The sequence below is a fragment of the Branchiostoma lanceolatum genome, chromosome 14 (assembly GCF_035083965.1).
Source record: "Branchiostoma lanceolatum isolate klBraLanc5 chromosome 14, klBraLanc5.hap2, whole genome shotgun sequence".
NCBI lineage: Eukaryota > Metazoa > Chordata > Leptocardii > Amphioxiformes > Branchiostomatidae > Branchiostoma > Branchiostoma lanceolatum.
The window spans coordinates 14,241,112-14,266,002 of NC_089735.1; the positions used below are offsets into that span (position 1 = coordinate 14,241,112).

General features: G+C 40.1%; 1 protein-coding gene across 3 annotated transcripts in view; it reads right to left on the reverse strand.

The window, feature by feature from the left end:
* The window catches only part of LOC136448161 (protein inturned-like), a 30,758-nt gene extending 6,120 nt beyond the window's left edge, over nucleotides 1–24,638 (reverse strand). The window contains exons 1-12 of one of the 3 annotated variants that reach the window (XM_066447334.1): nucleotides 24,374–24,638; nucleotides 22,123–22,173; nucleotides 16,916–17,376; nucleotides 15,889–15,974; nucleotides 11,811–12,017; nucleotides 6,878–6,993; nucleotides 5,686–5,853; nucleotides 4,339–4,513; nucleotides 2,506–2,559; nucleotides 1,667–1,729; nucleotides 768–992; nucleotides 14–63 (exon numbers count right to left, since the gene is read on the reverse strand). In XM_066447334.1, the coding sequence (XP_066303431.1) occupies nucleotides 14–63; nucleotides 768–992; nucleotides 1,667–1,729; nucleotides 2,506–2,559; nucleotides 4,339–4,513; nucleotides 5,686–5,853; nucleotides 6,878–6,993; nucleotides 11,811–12,017; nucleotides 15,889–15,974; nucleotides 16,916–17,376; nucleotides 22,123–22,173; nucleotides 24,374–24,489 (1,772 nt within the window). In that variant the 5' untranslated portion in view covers nucleotides 24,490–24,638. Of the gene's footprint in view, nucleotides 1–13; nucleotides 64–767; nucleotides 993–1,666; nucleotides 1,730–2,505; nucleotides 2,560–4,338; nucleotides 4,514–5,685; nucleotides 5,854–6,877; nucleotides 6,994–11,810; nucleotides 12,018–13,439; nucleotides 13,757–15,888; nucleotides 15,975–16,915; nucleotides 17,377–22,122; nucleotides 22,174–24,373 lie in introns of those variants that run through there. The other 2 variants (XM_066447335.1, XM_066447338.1) reach the window with 2 other exon arrangements.
* Between the last annotated feature and the right edge of the window lie 253 nt (nucleotides 24,639–24,891).

Sequence of the window (24,891 nt, forward strand, 5' to 3'; positions counted from 1 at the left end):
ACTGACAACTCACCTGGCAGCACATCCTCCAGCCTCCAGTAGGGTAGCAGACAACCAGTGTCTCTGGAGAGGGAACAAATTGATGTTTGTATTTCTTATAAAAAAAGTTAAAATCCTCCCACACCATTATTGATGTATAGGGCAGTGCCCATCTCCGTTTCATAGCCCTGGGCCACACTGTGGTGCAATCACTGTAGCAGGGGGCTAGTCCACTGGCAGTGAAGTGTGTTTAACTTCCATACTGTTTCAGAAGTATGTACCATTTTTATAAAGTCTTTGGTATGACTCAATGCCCCTCTTGTCCAGAGGTGTCCTACCTGGGGCTTGAACCCCAGTCCTTCTGGTCCAAGTAATTTGAACCAGATGTGGTGAAGAAGCAGAAGCGCAGACCACTACACCACAGGGACACCCCTTGTATTTGGTATACATGTATTGAAAATGCAGACATGGAAACTTTAAGATATTTTAACTATTTTGTTTCCCAGCTTTCTTGAGCTAATACAATGTACCAACAAGATCTTGAGAATTTATACACATTACACAAAGTGTCCTAATGTGTACATACAGGTTCTACATACCAGGACAAAATCCTAGCTCCTACAAGAACAATAAAAAGTGGACAGAGTATTGTAACCCATTCCTGCAGTAACATGAAAGTGAGCCAGAAAAAGCTGGGATCTCTCGACTTTCAGGTCCAAAAGAAGGGTTCCAAACCACCTTACCAAACAGGCAACGTGTACTTCTATCATACACAGTTGCATACTTACCAAACCAACAATCAGCAGGAACCACCGTCCTTCAGGTTCGCTGTAACCTTGGGCGTCGGCCTCTCGGTGGGCGGGGTCGAACCTGCGGGTGGGATGGACCTCCTTCCACAGCACCAGCTGACCCACCCTCTCCTCCGACGCCAGCGCCAGTAAACAGTAGTACCGACAGTACAGGAACACGTCCAGCAGGTCTTCTCTGGGCAGGTGGCTAGCGGCAAGGAGACCCTGAAATTGGCAATGTTTGTAGCATTTATTCCCCGTATTAGCTAGCTGGGTGTCAGGGCGTCTTCTGGACATTCTTCCCTACATTAGGAAATAAAGAAACTAGATCCCCTCTTTTTGCAAGGGAAACTCAGAGGACACCCTGTTTCCCTGGTAAGTATATACAAATGTACATGATTGTGTTCCCCCCCCACACACACACATTGACACTGTTGTTTTATCCTCATACCTGTCACTGGGACAGCATGAAAATCAATTGACATGCAAAGCTATCTGGTACATGTAATAGTTAATCCATATAGCCCCTTGGGGAAGTCTGGTCATTCAACACCTTTAGGCCACACCAATTCAATTTGTTGGTTAACGTATTTAAAAAAAAGAAGCTAAAGTCCAAAATCAACATGAAAACAGAATTTCAGACGAAAGTCTGTACTTTGGTGCACACAATTTCAGGGAGTGAACAGGGTCAGGTACAAGTTTTCACCCCAGCCTTCTGTTTTCATGATTGGGGGGGGGGGGCTAAATTTTATTTCTAAAATCAGTTAACCAAGAAATTAAATTGCAGTGGCCTTACAATTGCTATACATGTACTATACAGCTTGTTGAACTAGACATATATGAAAAAAGTATCACAATGTACAAAAAGTCATGTACTAGTACTGTTATCATCATCTTACCTTATAGAACATACAGCTCCCCAGGACTGTGAATGCTCTCCTCAGATCATAGTAGTCATCAGACTACAGGCACAACAGAAACAAAAAACGTAACATCAGCTCAGTAATTAAAAACAGGTGTAGATTTTTGTACTATATTGAGTGCAGCTCTTTTCACATGTTAGTTTACAGTGCAGATCCGCACTTAAAAATGCTTGATTTTATCGTGTTAAATTTAACATATTTTCCATGCTAAAGTACCATTAAGCACATTACAAGTACAATGTATATCAAGTTTAAGACTTTCTTTTCTTTACTTTAATTCTAGTTAGTTCTTTCATCTTTTATCAACCAAGTACTATTTGAAAGCACACAGCAGAAACTAGCTTAACATAGGAACCTTTCAAGTCAGTGTTGACATATGTGGAGTCGGGACACAGCTACAAAAACATCCCTTTTCACTGTAACAACATTGGTTTTCTGAACTGAAAGGTTTCCTGCTTTTTCAAGAGTTGTATTTGTAACAACCTAGATCGCTATGTACATTTTGAATCTGATAGAAGTCAAAGTTGTCATCAAGATACTTTTAGAGCATTTTGTGCTGGCAAAACTTTGAATTCAGTTACAAATCTAAGAATATTACAACTGGGAATGATTCTCGGTTATTTTGGCAACAGCGTTCAAGCGTGTGTTTCAACTTCTTCTCCCGAAACTAAAGACAACTTGGCCTACATGTATTTCAACGCACTGAGCCAGTGCAAACAAAGTGCACGGTGCTGTGTACCTTGGCAAAAAGCATATCAGAGTTGCTTACAGAATCCTAACAAAGAAGAAGCACACTTGTTGTAGGGAGAACGTACCATGTCGGCAAAGTCGGCAGCCTCTAGTTCACTTAGAGCAGCGTCCAATGGAGTCTGTGGACATAGGAAAGAGACATGGAAGAATGCTTGACATGTTGGACAAGCAAGTAGGAGTTCTTCGGATACTGCAATAAGTTGCAAACAAGTTACAACATTGAGATACGCTACAGAATCTAATATGTTTATGGTGGATGGCTGACCACAAGTAAAACTAGCCACTTGCAAGGCTTGACTTATTCTTTTGAGGTAGCCTCTGTACAATGTATAACATACCAATGAATAGTTTCATCAGCTTGGTAACTTTGTATGCACAACCTTATCAATTTTCTTTCTTTACAAAATTAATGATAATTTACACTGTCTGAGGAAAACAGCAGTGTCGAAATGTTTGTAGAGAAAGAAATAAGGTTGCACACATAAGAAAACTATGTTCAAATGTATAATATATGACATTTTGTGATTAATCAGTGGATTCATGACTGCATATCTTAAGCAAGGATTTATGAGTGCTGATTTATGAGATTTATAAACACACTATCAAACCAGAACGAGTCCCATATCAATTTTTTTTTTATTTGGGGAATTTCAAATGTATCCAAAGATACTAGAGTTACTAAATGGTCATAGAATATCGCACGGCATATGTACAAAGAAACATGTACTTATAAGCAAGTTACTGTATATACTATCATAACAAAATAATGCGAAACTCATATGGAGCCTCCTATCAAATCGCATTTCATAAAAATGTCAGAAAAACACTGCCTTTTCTGGAATTATTGTACATTTTATCTGTTATATAACAAAATCTATCTCACTGCAAACTTGAACTTAGCAGAAAGCAAGCTATGTCAGAGGTCAAACTCATTCATGTCCACAAAATCCACACATACGTCCAGAGTCATTTAACCCATAACAGACCCACAGTCATTACAACTAGAACCATAACCTTTCCCTCCCCTACTGGACCAATATTTATCTTGTACAACAGAGCTTCAGCCATTTTAGTGAAGGGGATTCCTAAGGGTTTTTCAAGGATCTATTACTTAGGATAACAGACTGAACAGTTGGACAGTTCAGTGCGTTTGTGGGGTAACTTGGTGCCACTCATGTTTGAAGAGGTAAGCTATTCAGCAAAGCGAAATAATCATTGGACTAAAAGTCTTACATAAAATTAGGGCTGCCTCCAGCTTTTTTTTCTGTCCCAAACACAGTGTTTGGCAGCCCATGCCATTGATTTTTGTTGTTAAATCTGTCATTCTAAGTTTCCGAAAATACATTTCCATTGGTTTCATGTCATAAAGGTAAGATTTATGGACAAATGGGAGGAAATTTTTGCCCTGGGACGGGGGGACAGGTCCTAGAGACAGCCCTGCTGACTAAATTGCAATCGTATCAAGTTTGAACATACATCTAGATGCCAAAATGTCATTAGATTTCTAATAACGAATGTTTCAATCTACAATCTTCCCTCAGAATTAAACAATGCAACACTGTGATTTTCAACTGTTGACATGCCATCTAAACTGACATTCAACACAAACATAACTGTCCTGATAATTTCAGATGAAGAGGGTAGAATAAGCTAAATGGCTTAAGAGCCCTACCAAGCAATATCTTAAGAGTTAACAAAGTGTAGGATGGCCCAAACTACAATGTAAGTACCTTTCTAAAATTAATGCAGCTTGAACTCTTGCCAAATTCTTTATGATTCATCTAATCATCTAAGTGTTGAATGTCTACTTTTTGTCCAACTGCATGTTTTGTCTCCAACCCTCTAATTTTTACCAAGTTTTCTTAATTTGGATGCCTGACTTTCACCAAGAAGCGTACCTTAATGTCCTCAGGAATGTGCAGTGTTGGGACTGCCATGATCATGTCCATCACTGCAGAACTGTTGTCGTCGGGCTGCAGACTGGAGGACATCTGGCCTCCTAGCAGCACTCTCTTGAACAGCAGGGAGAAGAAGTGGTCCAACTGGCTAATGTTTGCTGTCGTTGAAAAGGCACTGGAGAAAAAAAAAAGATACAGTTTACAGGGCTCGAAATACTGGGTGCATGTGCACCTTTGTGCACCTAAAATTGGAGCTGTGCACCTAATTTTTGACTGTGGGTGCACCAGTGCTATTCACTGCTGACGTCATCACGTCTCCGACTTCCCGGCGTTCAACGCAGTGGATCGAACATCTGACGAAGGTTGGAGGTCCATCCGAAAATTCATGGTGAGTTCAACTCTTGGTGTTGGATCAAAGTTTCAAATTTTCCAATATGTACTCTACCAACACAGATGAGCTTTCATGCGAGTGCTATTTTTGGCTATAAGGTAAAGGTACTGTAAGCTGTAAACTAGCATACAGAATATTCTTCAAATCTGTATTGCAATAAAACCTTTTCTTAAGGTCTCATTCATGTATTACTCTGAGTGGGCACCCTAAAAGAGTCCGTTGCCCAAAAATATGAACGGCTGCATGAACGTGTGTCTATATCGGTGGGAAATTCCCTTTTAGCTACCCCAGCTGATCTCAAGCGTCAAACTGATGAAAGCCTGTTTGTATCTGAAGCAATTAGCAGGCAAAGTTCGGCAGCCGCGCGCGAGGTCGGAGGTACACAGTCAGGGCATCGTGTGTGATGCGGTCATGCGCTTACAGCTGGAAAGTGGCTTTTTGGGGGTGTAGCCAAGTGCAGTTTGTAATTGCTATATAAAGATATTTCATGTAGTGAAACTGTTGGCAATTTTTTTACATGATCTAGGGTAGATGTCCTCAACATTAAATGATTAACATTGGTGTATTTCCTATAGCTTCATTACGAACGCGCCCATGTAAAACACGTTTTATAACATGTTAGCCTATGGGGCGAAAAAACTCATGAATGAGACCTTAAACTATGCTTGATAATTATACATGTACTTGACAATGTCTAAAATTTTGAAGTGACCTCTAGAATTACAGATTGAAGTTCTTAAGAGAGGCAATATATAGGGTTTGTAATTACGTTTTGCTGACATTTCTACTTTATTCTATGTTGTGCACGCAAAATTCTATCTGTGCAGCTAAATTGCAGGAGTGTACCTCTTCCAAAAAATTAACTTCGAGTTGGTACTTGAGACTGGTACTTGAGACTGTCATATCAAAAATGCATGTTTCAAAAAGCTCTTTTTTTATAAAAAACTTTTTCCTACCTCTCTACTGAGCCGTAGATGACAGTCAGGAAACGGACGACGTCGGAGACCATGTGGTTGAGCTGCTCGACCTTGACCTTGTCCCCAGGTAGTCCCAACACCAGCAAGTGTTCACCTTTCTTCCAGTACCCGATATGAATGTGTTGTTTGTCAACAACGAGAGTCGAACTGAAAATAACCATTTGAGAACAACATTAAAAATTGCCCTACTCTAAACAGTATTTCTAATTCTGACATGATGCTATCACATATCATATGATTTAGAATGTTAATCATGTCACAATTATGAGATGGTAATTACATAGCCATTCCGATTCAATGTTTTTTGTCAACTTCTTGGTTTAAGGTACTACACAGTATTTTGCCGCGACCCCCGGAGTCTGTGACGTAGCGGTAAGAAAATAGTGCGGCCTAAACCTTGAACCGTGTGTAAAAACGTTGACGTGAATGCCAGCGAGGCACAAACTTTACTGTATGGCAGTATAACAAGTGGGCCTTTAGATGGTACAAGTGAGATCGTGAAGTTTTCCCATTCAGCGTATTGCGCGTGACCTTTGCAGTTGCCTGCCGAGGTGAGTCGGCTGCAGTTCCGTATGACCCCACATGACTCCATATCAAAGTGGCGGTCAAATTGTTTTAAAACCACAACTTTTTTTTGTTTTCAGTTATTTTGTAGATCGTACCCTCGACTTCAACATATTCGTTTGTTGTGATTTTGTAGGGTACCCTACTACATGTATGATTTTATCCACGTCGATGTGGGTCACTTTGTGGTCCTTAACTAAAGAAACCCCCATAGGCCGAAAACTGTGTTCTGCTACCTTGAACCATCAAGCACGGCGGACATTTCATGTCATATGAGTGCAAACACCCAATCCTGACTGTCTATCACAATTACCAGTTCAACCAATGATACCATGGCAATTAGCAGTTCAACCAATCAAAATCTTTCCTGTCAACTTCCAGGTTTAACCATCCAGCATTGAAGACATTTCTTACATCATAGTCATGTGAGTGCAAACAACCTATCCTGACTGTCAATCACAATTACCAGTTCAACCAATGATAGCATGACAATTAGTGGTTCGACCAATGAGAGAGTGGCAGCATGTCCATCGAATATTTTGCTTTTATTTTGCACTCCTTTGTTTGGGAGGTGGGTGGGGCTATGGGATCGATCATTCAACATTACCTCTTGACACTTGTGCCTGTGACGTTCTGTAGGATGTCTCCTATAGTGATGAACATGCCTCGGATCTTCTTTAACCTTACGGAGGCCTCACCATCAGGGTAGCTGTACAGGATCTCCTGTCAAAACACAGGTGAGTTATCATTGTGTTAGTACAGCACACCTGTTACAACGTTTGGTCACATAGATAGAAAGAAAACTGAAGTGGAACGGCCATGTGTCATGTCATCGGGACTATCATGTAAGGAACCATCCAGGGAGGAAGAAATTAAAGAGGGGTAGGCAACGGAAAAGATGGGAAGATGATATCAACTAGAAAGGCAACATTTGCGAGCAAATACAGCATGTTTAGCCATACTCCTCGCCATGCAAAAAAATGGACTCTCCCAAAATAACAATGGACCATTCTAAAATACTTGCACTAAAAAAATGAATCACCCCAGTCCAAAATTGAGTCTTCCAGTAGCACCTCAACACAATATGGACCAGTCCACAACCATATCCACTAATTGATTAACAAATACACTTCTGCTAAAAAAATGGACTTTTTCATAATCATTCCAGCTCAAAATTGAAAGAAATAATTAAAGAATCCTCCCCTTGCAAGAATGGGATATTCCGTGCCATTTCCATGTAAACCAGTCGAAAAATATCCGCTGAAAATTACACTCTTGCGCATAATCAACCCAGTTCAAAATTGAATTAAAAAAGATCAACCCCAGGGAAGAATGAAGTTTTCCATAGTATACATATGAAGATTTGACAGGAGACGAAGGAAATGACCAAAAACAACATATTTGAGTCAATTCAAAGTCACCGAGAGGGTTTTAATATAATATTTGTAATACGTTTGAACTATTTTGATTAAAAGAATGTCTAAGTCACAATAGTTCTAAAGTGTTCAAACAATTAGAATTGAAACTTATAACATGTTTGAACTTATTTCACATACGTTGGAAACATTTCGAACGTAACTACACAAAAATCTCTTTATTTAGAACAGTTTCAAACCATCTATCCAAATGTTTCAATGTTCGAACAATTTGTAACAAAAGATTTTCACAATTCCCTCATAAACGAAGGTGCTAAGTCCTCCTGTGTGTTTCTGCCTATTTTCGGTGGCCGCGCTAGACCACCAGCGGATTTGTTTTGACGGAGCGTCACCCGCGCGCGACGATGTACACTGTTCGGCACCGCTAATATCCGGCATTTTCCCGCTCCAAAACACTCCACAAGACCCACGTTTTTAGTGTTTTGCCTCTTGTGCAACACGATTCGATTTGCATTACTAACGGGACGAAAATGTTATGATAGAAAAAATTCACCCCGTCCCGGCGTCCGTCCCAAAAACATGAACGACATAAAAATATATTTTCTTACAGATTCAATCACGAAAATCAACAGCATGGGATTCCAAATTTTCGCAACGGCCGACCATTTATCATGGTTGAACTTCCTTCCAAGGCGTGCGATAGATAAACATTCCCGGCACATAATATAGTCACTAGTACGCGCCAGTCTGAGGAGAAACGATCTCCCGTGTTGTGTTGAAGAATTTGGAGTTTGAAAATATCTGGAATAACTAATGCTAGAATAAACATTCACAAAATCATTGATTCAACTTGTTTTCTGTTATAAAATTTCCTAAACTGCAATTTAACCACTGAGTTTAAGGGAACATGGTGTTTTCCCGATAATCACGTTAAATGTTTATGTCCGGTCTTTCCTCCTCGTAAGCAAACTTCCAGCTTCGCCAGGTGCAAGGCACTCGGGGTCAACGACCTGTAGGTCACATGTAGTATTGAAAGTGACAGAAGTGGCAAATATTGTCAAGAAAGCCCAAAATAAATCGTTTTGAATATATGTATGCCAAAAATGGGAATGTAGTCCTTTAAATATTTGTTCAAGCCACATATACAGCAAATTTCAGGTCATTCGGTTGAAATACCAGGGCGCAGGAGGCCAAGATATGCTAAAAATAGCCTAAAAACCTCAATAAAATCACTTTCAAGGTCAATATCAAAAAAAGGAAAAGAACGTACTTTGGTTTTTGCCTGCATTACCTCTGTACCAAATTTCAGGTCATTTGGTCAAAAAATGACAGAGATGAATCGATTTGAAGATTTGACAGGAGAAGAAACATGAGAGAAAACAATATGTTTAGCCATACTTATGGCTAAACATAATTATCAGAGAATGGACAGGCTAAGTCAGTAAAATGACAGTAAGTCAGGAAAAACAGAAAACAAAAAACAGTGGAGAAAACTAATTTGCCAGATCTTCTGTGCTTCCCTAACGGTTGAATATTTGCAATAAGTGATAGACAAGATGACGTGAAAGATGATTTTATGTGAGGAAATATACCACGTGTTAACACATCAGGCTGCACTGAGTAAAATTTCATGGATAAGATCCTATGAAGACACTAAACCTAAATGTACATGTAACAGTGAGAAAAAAATAGACAGACCATTCCAAATACAAAGTACTCAATGATTGTGAAAATGTTTTAGTATGACTATTTTGTCATACTCAAACATATAGATTGCAATACAATTTTGATGTGACTGTGACAGGACTAACAGCGACAAAACTAACCACACACATTGTCTAAGACAGCCTTTTCGCTGTAAGAAGACAGCCGAATTTTGCACCACTATCCCAAGAATGCCTTCAGTTTGCAGACATGTACAGTGTATGGGACCTCGCCTTAATCCATGTATTCAGAATCATTGACTTTCTCAGCTTGCGCTGTACATTTAGACCCTTCATAGGAATGGCATAAACACTTGAGTCCGCAAATTTTCTGTATAAGCTGTTATGAAAACAAGCTATTTGCCCTGTTCCATGCTATTTGTCTCTGAAGATACTTGTTTAGTGCTCGAGATAATCGGTAAAGAAATGTAGTAGGGACTGTAACCCCAAGTGTGTGTTCAAGGCATTAAGCAGAACTCCGGTCAGAAAATCCTGGATATGTTGCCAGCCGAAACTCAAACTATTTAATCTGTTCCCCAAACAATGCACACTCCTCCAGGGAGATTATCCTTTGCCATAGAGAGCTGGGCACGGATCCTACAAATTAGGCATTAAAGTACAGGAACCAAGGACGAAAATCCTGTACAAATCTGTTCAAGGCACTCGAAATGGCAGAAGTGTAGACTTAAACGTCTATTTGCTGTCAACACGATTTTTACGAAGCAACTTACATGTACATTCAAAAAAGAACGTCTGACTCTGAAAGTTTTCATAATTAGTGGTTCGAAAAACTGAGCTGTTACGCTCTTCTGTACTATACTAATACCTACTTAGTTTGGAAGAAAAAACACCAAAACACAAGAGTTCACAAAGAAAAGGCTGACTCTTCAAGTATGCTGATGAATTTCTTTTCAGCTTCTTATTACTTTACAGAAAGGTAAAGATTACTCTTTTGTGACAGACAAAATTTGATTATAGAGACAGAAACATGACTCTTACAACTTGAGTGCATCACCATTTTTGTTTTCTTTTGTTTGTTAAATTGTTGATTTGTACTTCATGAAAAAAATACTACCAACTGTTGACACTGTTTTTCCAACAACTTGCTTGAGTGTTCATTTGTAATCCACTAGATTTGTTCATGCTTTTATCTCTTGACTTTTCTTCACAATTGTTTGTATTTGGTGCCAGTATATTGTATTCCAATTACTGTAACTAAAGTTCCAGACAACAAGGTTAGGTTTCTCAGACTGACAAAGCAAAGTGACTGAATACTGCAAACTATTTAGGTACAAAATGTATATAATTTCAGCTCTTTTTCTGACACTGCCTTTTAACATTGTATTTACAATGTTATACAAGTTTTTCTTTATAGAGGTTCTGTTTATCAAGAAAATACTATACGGTTGTAAAATGTTTTAAGATGTACATGTAGGTACATTTAGGTATCACAGTACTGTACCTAAAACTGCACCTACAGTTCCTTAAATATCTTGGTTTAATGTACTAGGTTTGCCGGACTTATCATTTTGTACTAAAGGCCAATGCACATATGGCACACAAGGTGGTCTCTCTCTATTCTCTTAAGATCAAATTTTTCTTCAAGCAACTATATTGCTGTGATTGTTTAATGAGAAAATTTCTAGAAATCACTTTTTAAACTCCATACAAACAGCTCGGTCATGAGAACTGACACCAAAACTCAAATGAAGAATTAAGTCTATGTAAGTCTTGGGGATTGAAGAACTTTGTGAAGACTCGGAACGTTCTGGGTGGTTATCACGAGACGAAGTGACAAACAGAGTATTGTCGACCGTCCTCAATGGTCGCCATGGCAACAGAATGTGAGAAATGCCATGTTTGCAGAGGCTCCACCAGGCCGCTTTGATGTGATGTTTTTTGTCGGAGACCGCAGCATGTTTACGTGCCACTCTGTCTGAACAAAGGAGAGAATGGGCAGGCAGTGTGGACTGCCACGGGGATTGTTTTCATTGTTACAGACCCCATCACTCAGGCACGGATACAACTTTATCAAAATGACTGTTTAAGACTCTAGAAAAGCTGTTCGTCTTCATCGTTTTTGAGGCTACCATTTTCAACTTGCTGAAGACTCTGTAGCCTATTCTGACTATAAGGTTTGATCAACTCACACCGGGAAGGACCTCTACTCTTTTCTTTAAGTGTGGTGGGTCTTTAACATGCTCAAGGTGTGGCTCTCTTCAAACACGGGACTATCCGAGGGACATCCCTAACCGAAGCTAGGTACTAATTTTCACATCTGGGTGGAGTGAGGAAAGTCGTGTAAAGTGCCTTTCCCAAGGGCACAACAACATCGCTGACATGCCAGAGGATTTGAACCCAGGACTTCTTGGTTCTGGGCCAAGCAACCGTTATGCCAACACGAGGCCACTACAGTTACTACTTGCAGAGAGAGAAATTGCTTTCCTGATGTGGATCATACCTCTTCCTTGTGTGTGTTGTTGGAGTCACTACCCATCGTCAAGTACATCACGATATGCGGGATCTTCTCCAGAACGTGACCGTACGTCGAGAGGTCCTGTCCGCTCACGAGTTTGACCAGTTCGCTGGGTTTGGCGGGTTCTTTTGCGGCCGGCGGTGGCTCCGGCGGCTCCCAAGGCTCAGGCACGGGCTCCATGGTAAGTTTGACCTGTGGAAATGGGAAGATGTCACTAACTGTCAACAGAACTGTCAAACTTGTCAATAAAGACCACTCACAGGATATGTAATCATTGTCTTAATAAGTCACAGGGAGGTCTTCATTAGTACAAATGTACCTCATACAATGTAGGTTTATTCTGACTAAATCTCGAGGAAACCTTGGAATGACATTGAGGTCATAATCCTGATAATGTGGTATTTCTCCAAATGATGAACAGGCTTTGACTAGATCATATACCAATACATGTAAGCTAAGGCAGGTTTACTCAAGTTGGGTGTTCACAATACACAATGCATGTATATGCAATGCGAGTGTGCTGTGTTGTGTTCAGCCAAAATGAGTGCGTTTTCACAGAAATACAGTCTTCCATTGCAATTTTTTGTGGCACAGGATGTTTGTCTCTGACTCTGGTAGTCATAAGTCTTTGTATGTATGTTTTACATTACAGACCCATGGTCTATGTTGCATGCCTATAAACAGTATAATTCTTTGAAAGATGCTACATATATCTGTATACATGTAGTAGAAGTCCATACTATATACTGCCTAATGTAATTGTTTAAAAAGCAAATGCCATTATTGGTAGCTTCAAAAAAGTTAGTGAAACCCTAAAAGAAGTTACGCTCCTACAACTGGGGTTGCCTTGATGGCTTAAAAGTGGGTTAGACAGTCATTTTTCACAGAATCTAATTTCAAACTCCTAACATATATGTGATGAAACCATTTGCTCTTTTTTAAAGTTTTACTTGAAAAAAGATTTAACTGTTTTAACATTCCTGACATTTCTCGTGAGCGGGAACAATGCATGTGCGTGCTGACATTGAGACACCTGTTAGGCGTCAACCCCACGGTACGGCACAATGACAGATGTCGCGACGACAAGTGCACTTTTCTCTCCAAACAATGCCGCCATTGGTTCAACCTGTCGGGCACCCTACACCGTAACACAGGCGCTGAATGGGGCATAATCAGTGGCCAATTACACTCAATCAATGGCACAACTCAGAAGCACTGCTGCAAACAAGCCCTCACTAACAACCTACTGAATGGAGAGTGGCACTTGTTTTGAATGACTGGGGCTACATAGACCATTCAGCAAATTTGCTCTCTGTGGGGTAGAGTGGGCTGGCTAATATCTGCTTGTTCGACTGTGAACACGAACGACTCATTGGGTCAAGCACGTCCTTTGTGTTCGGTTTAGGAGATAACTCTCCGCGGCTTTAGCTAAGGAAGGGAGGCACAACAAGCAACTGCCCGTGTCATCTTTTAAAGCTTTCTCATTTTCCGCATGAAAACAGAACTAACTCTTACTCCCATTAGTTTCCTTAGTCCCTACACAAGTGATAGTTATAGGAAATTCCAAACAAATGACAGAATTGAGTTCAACAATGGGTCAGTGACAAGGCTTACCTGTGGCTTCTTCCGCTTCTGGAAATACAACCCGTTGGTTTGGTCGTGCGACTTTTCCTGACTACCACACTCCATGTTTTCTCTTTCTCTCTCTCTATACCAATGTTCTCGGACTGTTTCCCAAACCTAGCTAAGGAAAAGCGATGCCTTTCTCTCGACCATTCCTGGCATAGCCAACGTGTGATGGGCACACACACACCTCTCTTCTCTACAGCCTGACAGTGTGGGGAAACTTGAGTCGTAATACATGCAAATCACAGGCAGTCGTAGGCGTGACTGTTCAGGACATGCATGGGTGCCCGACGGTGGGCGGCCGTCCGCTACGCTTTGGGTCATCCCAATCCCATGCATCGACTTACCCCTTTGTAACATTTTTTTCATGCCAGGAAAAAACTTCCCATAAACTTAACTGTAAACAAAAGCTATTCACCCTCAAGCTAAAAAAGCATTCGCACTAGATCATATGATCTTGTAGGGTCACTTAGAAGTACGTATATCTTGTCTTGTCTGGGGATGGAAATTTTCACGTGAGGTTGGCATACTTGTAGAGAAAACACAGCTGAGTAGTTTGGGGCACATTTTTGTTTGTTGTGCATATGTAGAACGGAATCCTTTCATCCCCTGCGGTGCATAGCATGACATGTTGCCAGGATGTTTATCCAAACTTGGTCGCAGAACGATATGCGTTATGTCTGGTACGACACACGGGAACACGACACTGTAGGACGCGTGCTACGGACTAATGTCTTTGTGACTATCGGCAGACTGACTGAACTAGGACATGTCTCTCTATATATAGAGGAAGGGAAAGAGGAGACTTTCCAAAGTCACAATCCTTGCTGTTAGATGCTAAAAAGGTGAGCCCTAAAAAAGTTGTCTAGTGATTTACATTGTAGAGTGGTATCCGGAAAGAGCAGACAAACTAGGAAGGTTTGTCCTATCCACCAGTATTTATTTTGTTCAGAAAAAAAAGTAGCAAAGAATTTTTGTTCCCTGTTTTAACTGTTTGATACTTCAGAAAAGTTCAGATCATCCTTATGGACATTGGTTTCTATCAAATGAAGTGTCTCTGGAGACAACAATTTGAAAGGGTATGAAAAGCTTTTGTCACCTTTTTTCATGCATGCACTGGACAAACTATTTCAAATGTACAATATGTATTTAATATATACAGCAGCAAATCTAGCTTTTTTAGTTAAATATATATAGTAAAATATATATATCTTTTTACATTTGGCATTTCTGGTAGTTTTAAAACAGTACTGTTAAGTCTAATTTCAGTTACACACAGGGCTGTCTCTAGCTTTAAATTTTTTTCTGTCCCACTCATTGTTTGCGAGCCGATGTTTTAAATTTTTGTCGTTGAACTGGTCATTTTAAGCTTACGAAGATACATTCTCATCAATCAATTCTCATCAGGACGGGTCCTGTAGACAGCCCTGGTTACACATGAAAGAAAATCATGGTAGATGATTTAATCTTATACTGATTCCGAAGATGTCATCAAAATTACTGTAAACATCATAGACAACATTGCTGATGTCTGTCCAAGGGGATTTTGTGAGGGCCTCCCTTAATGGAAGTTGCCAAATTGCATACCAAATTTTGCGACTTGCAGTAGTGACAAATTGCTCAGTCTGTATTTGTTTTTGTAATGCACTACATGACTGTGCTTAACTTTTCCCCAGGATTTGATGATTCCACTTTTTTTAGTAACTTCATGTACTACTTCTAGTGCTCATATGTATGAAGTTGCCTCCCTCCTCTTTGTGAGACAGTGCAGCAATGCTCCCTATCATTCAGTTTGTGAACTGCACCATCATGACAAATGACAGCTGTTAAGAGCCCCCTTGCAGTTACATGAAAAACTGCAATCCTACCTACTATAATGATTGTTGTTTTCATTGACCAAATCCTTCCAAATTAAGTTCAGCCAATGAGAGTGGCTGCAGATTAGTCAAAGTCTTAAATTCCCACATTTTGCTTTGCATCTTTATATTTAACTGAGGTAGGTGAGGCCGTATGATTGGTCTATTGTTACAGAAACTGTAAAATTTTACATGTGCATGTAGGTCCCTATAGCCCACTCTGGTTCGCTTGTCTAGAACTCAATACCGCAGGACGCTAGGGCAGCAACTTTTACAACCTTTAAAAGACTATCGCCACAGTAACTGACGATTATCGAACGGTTATGGACATAATGACTTGAGGAATTATCATTTGCTACTATTATTTATTCATTATTTATCTATTCTTTGTATCATTGATATGATTTTGACCTTGGTTGACCGAGCATTATATATATATTGTTATGTTGACCCCTTGACATGCCCTCATCTCCGCCTCTATGAAAAGCGGCCCTGATGGCCGAATGGAGCATTTTTCGAGTCTAAATAAAGGCACAAACAAAACAGTTGACTAGCAGGATATAACAAAGGTTTACATTTACCTCCATAGGTGTGACAATGGCAGACAGAAGCTGGTTGATGTTGTCCATGTTAACGTTGAAGTCGTTCACGGCTACCAGACAGTCACCTATGGACAAGAAGACAGTAAACACAAACATTACAAGGTCAGTAGAACAATGGTTTGTACATGACGTCACACTCAGCTGCTGCCTTGCTAGTTGGTTGAAGCTAGACGATTGAAGCAAATGACAAGGGTTTGCAGTGCTGCTTAGATCACATGTTTCTGCTTTTTCCATTGATTATCTTTGCCAAGAAGGTTATGTTTTCAGTAGCATTTGTAGGTCAACGTGTCTGTCTATCTGTGTTTCTGTCAACACGATAACTCGAGAATACTGGGATGGATTATCTTGATATTTGATATGTGGGTAGGCCTTAATAAGACCACAAAATGAATAGATTTTGGGCTCCCTATCAGCTTTCTTTAGCACTGCAGCTGGACTTCCTATGGTCATTTTTGGTTGGTACATACTAGCTCTTGTGGTTGGGAAGAAATGACACAAGATGATCCCCTCTAGATCTTGGTCTAGTCAGTCCAACAGTTTTTTCAAACATCTTTTTCTTTTACCAAAGTTTTTTCAAACATACATGTAATGCTGTTCATGATTTTTCAAGCATGATGAAACTCAAATTCATTTGCACATTGAAGAACAAAAAGGTATGCAGTTAATTCTTTTATGAATTTTGGAACAGAGAAGTTTGTTAAACAGACAAAATGTATAAAACTTAGATCGCCAAATTTTGTATGTAAAGGTTAACATACAATGTACATGTAGCTAGAAAGTGTTTGACATGTTTGTAACAAACTATCCAATAACTATACTAAGCCGGACTTTGCTACCTTTATCCACTAATCAACAACAGATCCCTCTGCACATGTCCCTAGTGGCCATTTACAAGACAGTCACAACAGAGATAGCACACAAACCTAGCAACCATAAACCATGTAAAACATATATGCTAAATGATAGATAAGAGATAATTGGATAGCCATGTGAAAACAGTCCTTACCTATTCTCAGCTGGGTGGCTTTAATAGCCGGACCGTCGGGTAGAATGGTCTGTAGGAGAATCTGCTTCATACGGGAGTTCACGGGTGTGGCGTCACCGGCGTTTCTTACGATCGGTTTCGGAACGATCCCAAGCAGCGTTTCTAGCGTCGCTTCCTTCTGCAGTTTGGTCGGGTCGACCTTCAACCTGACTTCGTACAGCGCTGTGCTGTTCATCTTGGACTGCCCGCTGTCCGTGCTGTCCTTGTTCTTTCCTGTCCGCTTTTTAATCAGTCCGCGTATGCGGCTGATGCCGCTTTCCTTCGTGGTTTCCTTCTTTTCCGGTTGTACGTGGCCGTTAGGTGCTTTCCCATTGGGCGGAGACTGTACCTCTCCATTGAGCTCCTTGCCGCCGCTGTACTGCTCTAAGTAGAATAGAGATCCGTCTGGCTGCACCTTGTCCGCCCATACTGGGGGTAGACTACTGCAAGTAGAGACAGACACACTGTTAGCACCATCCAGACTCACTACACTCGCTCTGTGTGAGCTTGCTGAACTTTCCTTCCAGCTACTTTCTACGCTACATAGGCTGCCCTCATGGAAAAGACTCTCGGCGCTGCTTTCACGAATCACGCTCGGAAGGCTGGGTCTACGACCGGCCAAACTGACGCGCCGTACGACAGCGTTGTTGGCTAGCCGCGGGAAGTATATCGGTTCCTGTAGCGACATCCTTCGCCCTGGTTGCGGCTGGCCGCTGTTCCCGTACATGACGCTGACCTTTCGACGACGCATTGCTTTTTTGAAACTTTCCTTTTGAAGTCCCGCAATTTCTCTTCTCTGAATGCAAAAAACAAAGCCCTACAAAACAACACACTACACTCCCTCTCACTTCTGCCAACTTGTCGACAAACTTTCTCCCAACCACCAAGGATGCTAATAAAGCAGTCCAGCCTTAAAAAACAAGTTTCTTATCTCCCATCAAAGACGGGGGGCTTAAGTGCCATTAAGGATTGCTAAGCTGGGCAAAAACAGCAATCACTATACATTTAAGGGCATGATTGGATGGTACTTTAAGCCCTATTTCAAACAGGGGTAAGTAGATAGCGACGTATTGGATTTTAATGAAAGTTGAAGTGGTGCTACTCTTGGTGGGACAACCAACAAGCTACTTTTAGCAACATCATCCTGACAAAACACAATAGTCGGTGTTATAAAGAGGAAAGTTAAATATATGACCTGCCATGGGTCAGGGTTAAGGAGATCATAATGTACCTTAGACTGTAACAATGCCATTGTGATGTGATGCAACACTTGGTGTTAGCCACCCCTAATGGTGTTTGTTTGAGATATGGTAAAATCAGCAAAACAAGTGCCAGACAAAATTTCCCTGTCTCATTTCACTTTACGAAAACACTTCAATATAGATTACAACACAGTGTACAAAATTTCATTCTGTATCACCCGAGGTACCGGCCCAAACTGCGGGAGGGCTGGGACAGATAGATCAGGTGATGCAGAATACACCATACCCTGGGTTCCAGACTGTTTATCGGGACTTTTAGCCAGTTCCCTTTAGCCGGTACCTTGTAGTCAGTTCCTTCGGCGGCACAGAGACCCCAGCCCGCCGAACCCTGATTAGTGCACCGGGGGATTTCTAGCCGGGGAGTTGACCGGCCCTACCTAAAAGGGGTGCGGTTCACTCCCACGGGTAACAACTCCCCGGAGCATTGATTAAGACCAGGCGGGCAGACTGTTCTTGGGCCGCCGAAGCAAATTGCTAGCGACCCAGTACTAGTCTGGCGCCCAGGGTAAATACACCATGGTGTATTTTAATTAGGTCATGCCCACACGAAAAAACACAAATTTCAATGCAAAATTTGCCAAAGAGAAATTTTAACGTCCACAGCCAGAATTTGAATTTTCAACAGCAGCACATGAATCATTCCATAGAAGTCAGTGCAATACAACTTCAAGTGTTCAAGTGTTCAATAAGTTCTCTGCCTCATCTAGACATATAATTTTGGGGCAATTTGAGTTTTGAAGCACCGTAATCAAAAGTATGAAATCTTTCTTGAATTTCCAGCATATCCCAACTAATTGTGATTATTACTTTGCAGGACTACACCCCTTTAAGAATCAGTAACATATATAGGACCTGGTGAGAGAGAAGGAAAAACCATGGACAAGTGAGTTGCGAGCTGTGGTGTGCAGTCAACTTAAGGGCTCTCCTTGATCTGCTTAAAGTCACCTAACAGTACTGTCTTCTTTCCGGTAAGATACATACTTTTTATTTCTTCTACCGCCAAGGCAAAGGTTCCTTCACTTCACAGATTAGGAAATCATAGGTATACAAGTCATAGGTATACTTTAAATGTAAATTTTGAATTAAAAAACAGGAAAAATCAAAAACTAAAACGCATCATACAACATAGTATTACGTAGATTATGACCTTGGATGTCAAAGGTCAAGAGGTAAAAGGGGTGGGCTTGTTTTTTTTAAGCTCACACACTAGACAAGTTAAACAAAAAAATCAATAGCAAAAAAGCATACCCATGGTTGATGTACATATAGATCTGAATCCATCCTAAATGTCAATCACTTCTTCATAATTCTAGACCTACCAAAAGTTTCCACTACTTTAATTTGTTTATTTCCGAGTGTACAAAGCTATTTACAAATCAATCAACAAATTGAACTGGAAAGATTCTACAACCGAGTCCTTAGTATACACAGCTTTACGTGTAAGTAAGTGGACAAAGTCAGATTCAAGTTTTCCTCAAATCTCTCTGTTTTTGTATTTCTTCTCGCTGAATTTTAACTTTTAAAACTTTAAAAACTCTAACCAATGAACTAAATTGCTGTGGCCTAATAGCCAGTTCAACCCATAATGTACTACAAGTAAAATGGATAATGGGTAAGGGAGTTGGATGGGCATTTACATTTTGTATGTTATTTTGACTACCTTAAAACTTTATCAACTCAAAGATCCCGAGACTTAAGTTCTGACAAGACGATAATTAAATTTCCAGCTACTGCAAGTACTTCTACCAAACGATGCAAGAATGTCCATTCAGGACAGAAGGAATCTGAGACACCAAATATCTTCAATGCCAAGATCTGAGACGGATATTTCATTAAACCTCTAATGCGAACATCTGCGGCACAATCTGTATAAACAGATTAATCAAATACTAAATCCTTTCGCTTGAGTCAAAGTCGATAAAACCCTACTACGGCAGATTATGTTCATACTTTAACCACTTTGATTCTAGATTATTGTAACGGACAAAAAGACGAGAATTTTGTTTTAGGGTTAACGAAATGGTTATTCGGATTGTCCTGCCATGTTATTATCACGAGGACGTTTTGTGTATCGCTAGTATTTGGATTTAACGTGTCTTGATCGGTGCGAGTTCGCCTGGGTGTTCACAAACAAAGCGTAACGCATTACTGTGTGCCTATCACCTGTGTCAATAAGCACCTCAATCAAAACTCAGTTATGGTGGCGTCACCTGCTCAAAAGGCCCGGCAACTGCAAACACTCCTAACCACCCGCACCCCTCCCACTCTACACCCTTACACGTATGTTTTCCCTCCTTCGGGAGAATGTCAAGAGTAGATGTGTAAATCACGCACAAATTTACGAGGAGTCGCTAGGGAACGCGGCGCGGGTAAACAGGCTCTTGAACTCCGACCCTCCGGTAGTTTCCTGAAGGCCTTGTGTGGGAACCAAACACACTCCAAATCTCTTTAAGCTACTTCTGTTTTGAGTTTGTCACCACTTCTGCTGATAACTACATGTACTGGTACTGTGTATTCCCATCAAACAAGAAAACATCATGATCCTTACAGAATACATACGAATCTTACAGAATTCAAACAATCCACTACTTTCAAACATACAATTCTCACAGAATCCATGTAGTTTTTCCGTACGATCCAATAGTAATACTTAGAAACATACAACCCTTACGGAATTCATACAAGTTTTACAGAATTCAAGAAAGTTAAGATATCGTAGGAAGAAATGGAAGTCCCGAGGTTGCCATATTGATGTTGCCGCTCATGTCACTTGACCATATGTGCTCGTGCAACAAATTAGTAAGGGTCATATTCCGTAAAACTCATATGTTTCTTAGTATTGGATGAATTCCGTAAGGATTGTATATTTCTTAGTGGTGGATCGTATGAATTCCGTAAGGATCGTATGTTTCTTAGTAATCGATCGTATGAATTCCGTAAAATTTGTATTTATTCCAAAAGGATCATATAAAAAAATTATATGGCACCCCTGAACACTAGCTACAAATATCTACACTATGTACTGCAGATAATGTTATACATAGATATCACAAACTTTTGGTAACAGGTAATTTGTAAACAATTGTCAACCTGCTGGTGTTCAAAGGGATAGGACAATTATTATCTGTATATGATGAATCAACAAACATCAACATTACAATCAATACTTTTAAAGATAGTCAAGTCTTCATAAACAATGAACAGGATTGTACTTAGTAATTCAGGTAATCTTGAACAATAGAGTTGCCTACAATAGTATTTTTTACCAGCCTCTATTTTTATCCTGATTCATAAGATTTGCTAGTGCTAATGATACTAATTTAGCATACACCTGCCTTCATATCATATTTGTTTTCAAATAACCTTTCTGTCTTCTTACAGGTAGCAATAGCTCAGCCACACAGGACACCAAAGAGCAGAATCAAAAGAATGTGTGCATGTGAATACCACAACGGACAGTCGTTGGGCACATCAACAATGGAGAGATGCATACTGAACTTAGCATTAGGCACAAAAAGGAAGAAATATATATGTTAAGGCTTCAGCAACAAAATCTTCAACAACATAATACAATGCTAAACTTTCTTCCAACACTAAGGTTGGAAGAAAGTTTAGCATTGTATTATGATTACTACCAACACAGATGAGCTTTCATTATAATCTTAAACAACGTTAGCAAAAAATTGTATTAGAAGTAGAAACATTGCAGATGCATATCAATAAGTATATTTCTGCAGCTGGTGCCTAGATGAAAGTAGCTCAAAATATTGCTTCCAATAACTCCAATAACACAATACGTATCAACCCAAAAAGCAGGAAAGCATGGGAAAAATTATGTGTTAGTCACTGAGTTAGACAACTTTGACAACAGAACAAAAATAAAAGTTAAAACAGAACACACACACACACGGGGTACCTATGACCCACCCAGTGGACACTGTGGTGTGTCCAGTACAGGTCGGGGCATTTCGGAGAGTGCTGTGAAAAAGTGGGGGAAATATTTATCATTATTATCAACCTTACTTTGCACAATTGCTGCAATATGATAATAATATGATAATAAAACATAGTACAGTCAAACCTGTCTATAGCGGTCACTCAAGGGACTGGCCAAAACTGGCCGCTAAGGACAGGTGGCCGCTATGGAGAAAATGTTGATTAATTGACCACGAGTGACACATGTTTTCAGTACCCACTGAGATACCTTTTTTTTTTATTCACCGTACAGTACACATGTAAACATTAACATAGGTAAGGCATATTTTAGAAATTCGATTCTTGTTCTTTTACTTCTATTATGGGCTTGAAAAAAGAATTATTGTAACTGCCAACTCCAAAATCCATGGCTTACTCGAGCTTCATGTCTGAACAGACCAGCATCGCCATACTCTACTCTTGATCATTCGCGACTGCTTCACTGCCGGCACACGCGTCACCAACGAGTTCTATTCATATGACACTAAGTCCTTCGCAGCAAAATGCCACCTAGTTAGTTAAGAACAAAATATATGTTGCTCAGTTGCCACTTACAGTTAGTTCTCGACCGTTTTCAAACATAAAATCGTGGCGACAATTTTCCTTGTCTGTTGTTGTTTGCTTGTCACGATCGGCTTCTACCATTATGCTAATAGGGTAATGAGAGGAAGGTCGCTCTTTTGAGGGCTTTTTTCTGTTAAGAAAATTGCAACAGCCCAAATTTTACATCACAGTAATCTTATCCATATTTAGTTTGAGGCTTTTGGTCAAGTAATCATCCTCAGTGATAGTTTGCAGCAAAATAAATTTAACACACTATACCTCCGCAACAGTGGTGTCTTCCGATGACCTTTATGCTGCTCCGCCATTTTGAAAATCGTGTTTGGGCACATTTTCGGATGAATTCCCGGGGAAAACGGAAATATTGGGCCGATATTGAAACAATTCGCGAACTTAGCGCATCAGATACATGTGCGGGCTGTATTTTCCAAAAACTACCGTAATTTTTGCCCAGTCCAAATGCACAGAAATAGTCAAATATGCTACGATGTACAAACGCAAGCCATGTGAAGAAATACTTCAGTTCGCGTCAAACCATGGATAATCTAACAAAGATAAAACATTCTTGTTTTCTTTATCATTATTATCCTGTCAAGTTGAGTTCACATAAACTTGATAACTGCATAAAAAAATGAAGATTTTGAACCCGGCGTGTGGTCGCGATGCGGCTTCCACCGGCGCACATTGCCCGTTATCGGCAGTGTTACTGTACTCGCGGGACCGAAAATCGTCTGGCCGCGACCGCGTTGGACAGGTGGCCGCTATAGCCTAATTCTTAATGCTTATGTCAATGGGAAAAATCCAAGGGACCGACAAAAAGTGACCACTATGGGCAGGTGGCCGCTATGCAAAGGTGACCGCTAATACAGGTTTGACTGTATACTATTACTACAATTTCAGTTGCATATGTATTTTGTGGGGTAGAGATATCTAAATGATGTCAGTATTTCCCCGATGTTCATCGCATATTGGTATAACCATGTACAGTGCATGTAAAACACAACATTGCAACATTTTCACAAATACAATTGTACTAGTTACTGTAAGTCAAACAAAATGCAGCATTTGTAACCAGGACAGGTAAATTATCCTGCTATTGGCAGTGTTTTGGAAGAGCCATCAGGGATTCAAATGATGAATACCCAATAGGAATACAAAGGCTAAGGAAACAAATCTATAATAGATATTGTATGATTTCCATCAATCATAATTGGATGTACATTATAGTTATCATGAGAAAAATCAACAGTCATTTAGTTTTATGATCATCACATCAGACAGGAGTTCTAGTTTTATAAATGATAACACTGGCTATTGAGCTATCTGTAAGAATGTAACATACATGGCCTTGAACTTTTCATCTTGATTGTCAATTTAGGATCTTAAGACTAAGACTAAGGGAAAAACCTGTAATATATTTTGTATGATTATTTCGTGAAAAAAATCATAAACACAATTTGATCAACATGGAAAGAAAGATCATCTTGCTCAGGGAGGTACTAGTATGTCGTTATGGAAACTATTAATCTTTGCACCATTAAAATACGGGATATGAGGACCTGTAAAATATCAAAATCATCTTCAGCACAACTTTGATCATCTAGATATGGAGATTTGCAAAAGCAAGAAAATCTGGGCGTACTCTGATTCGGAGTACTCCGACGCCGACAGAGAATCTGCATCGCTCTGCGAGCCGCTGTACTCCCCGTCAGATTCAGGACCGCTGTACGTGTCCTCCGGATATTTTCGAGCAGCCATGTGTCTCAAAAAGCACACATAACTCCACGGTTAGGTAGAAAAACAAAACTTTTCTTGTGGTTGGCAACAAGACGTTTTTCAAGTTGACAGCGACGCCATCTTGGTTCGGTTGGGTGTAAAGCTGGCCGCAGATTCCGACGTCGGGCGATTCGAATGTCAACACGGGACTGTAGCGAGCACGCGATCTGTTGAACGATTCGAATTAGGTCAAGAAGGTGGCGCTTTTGCAAAGGCTCTGGGTTTGGGTTAGACTAGGGAAACTGGAGTTTGAATAAAGCCAAGGAGATTGAAGAGAGTTTGTTTTTCCTTTTTATAAGACTGTCGGTAAACTCTATTTTTTGTGTAATTTGTTAATTTATCTCATTATAATTTGGAATATAATGGATAGATTGACTTGTTTGC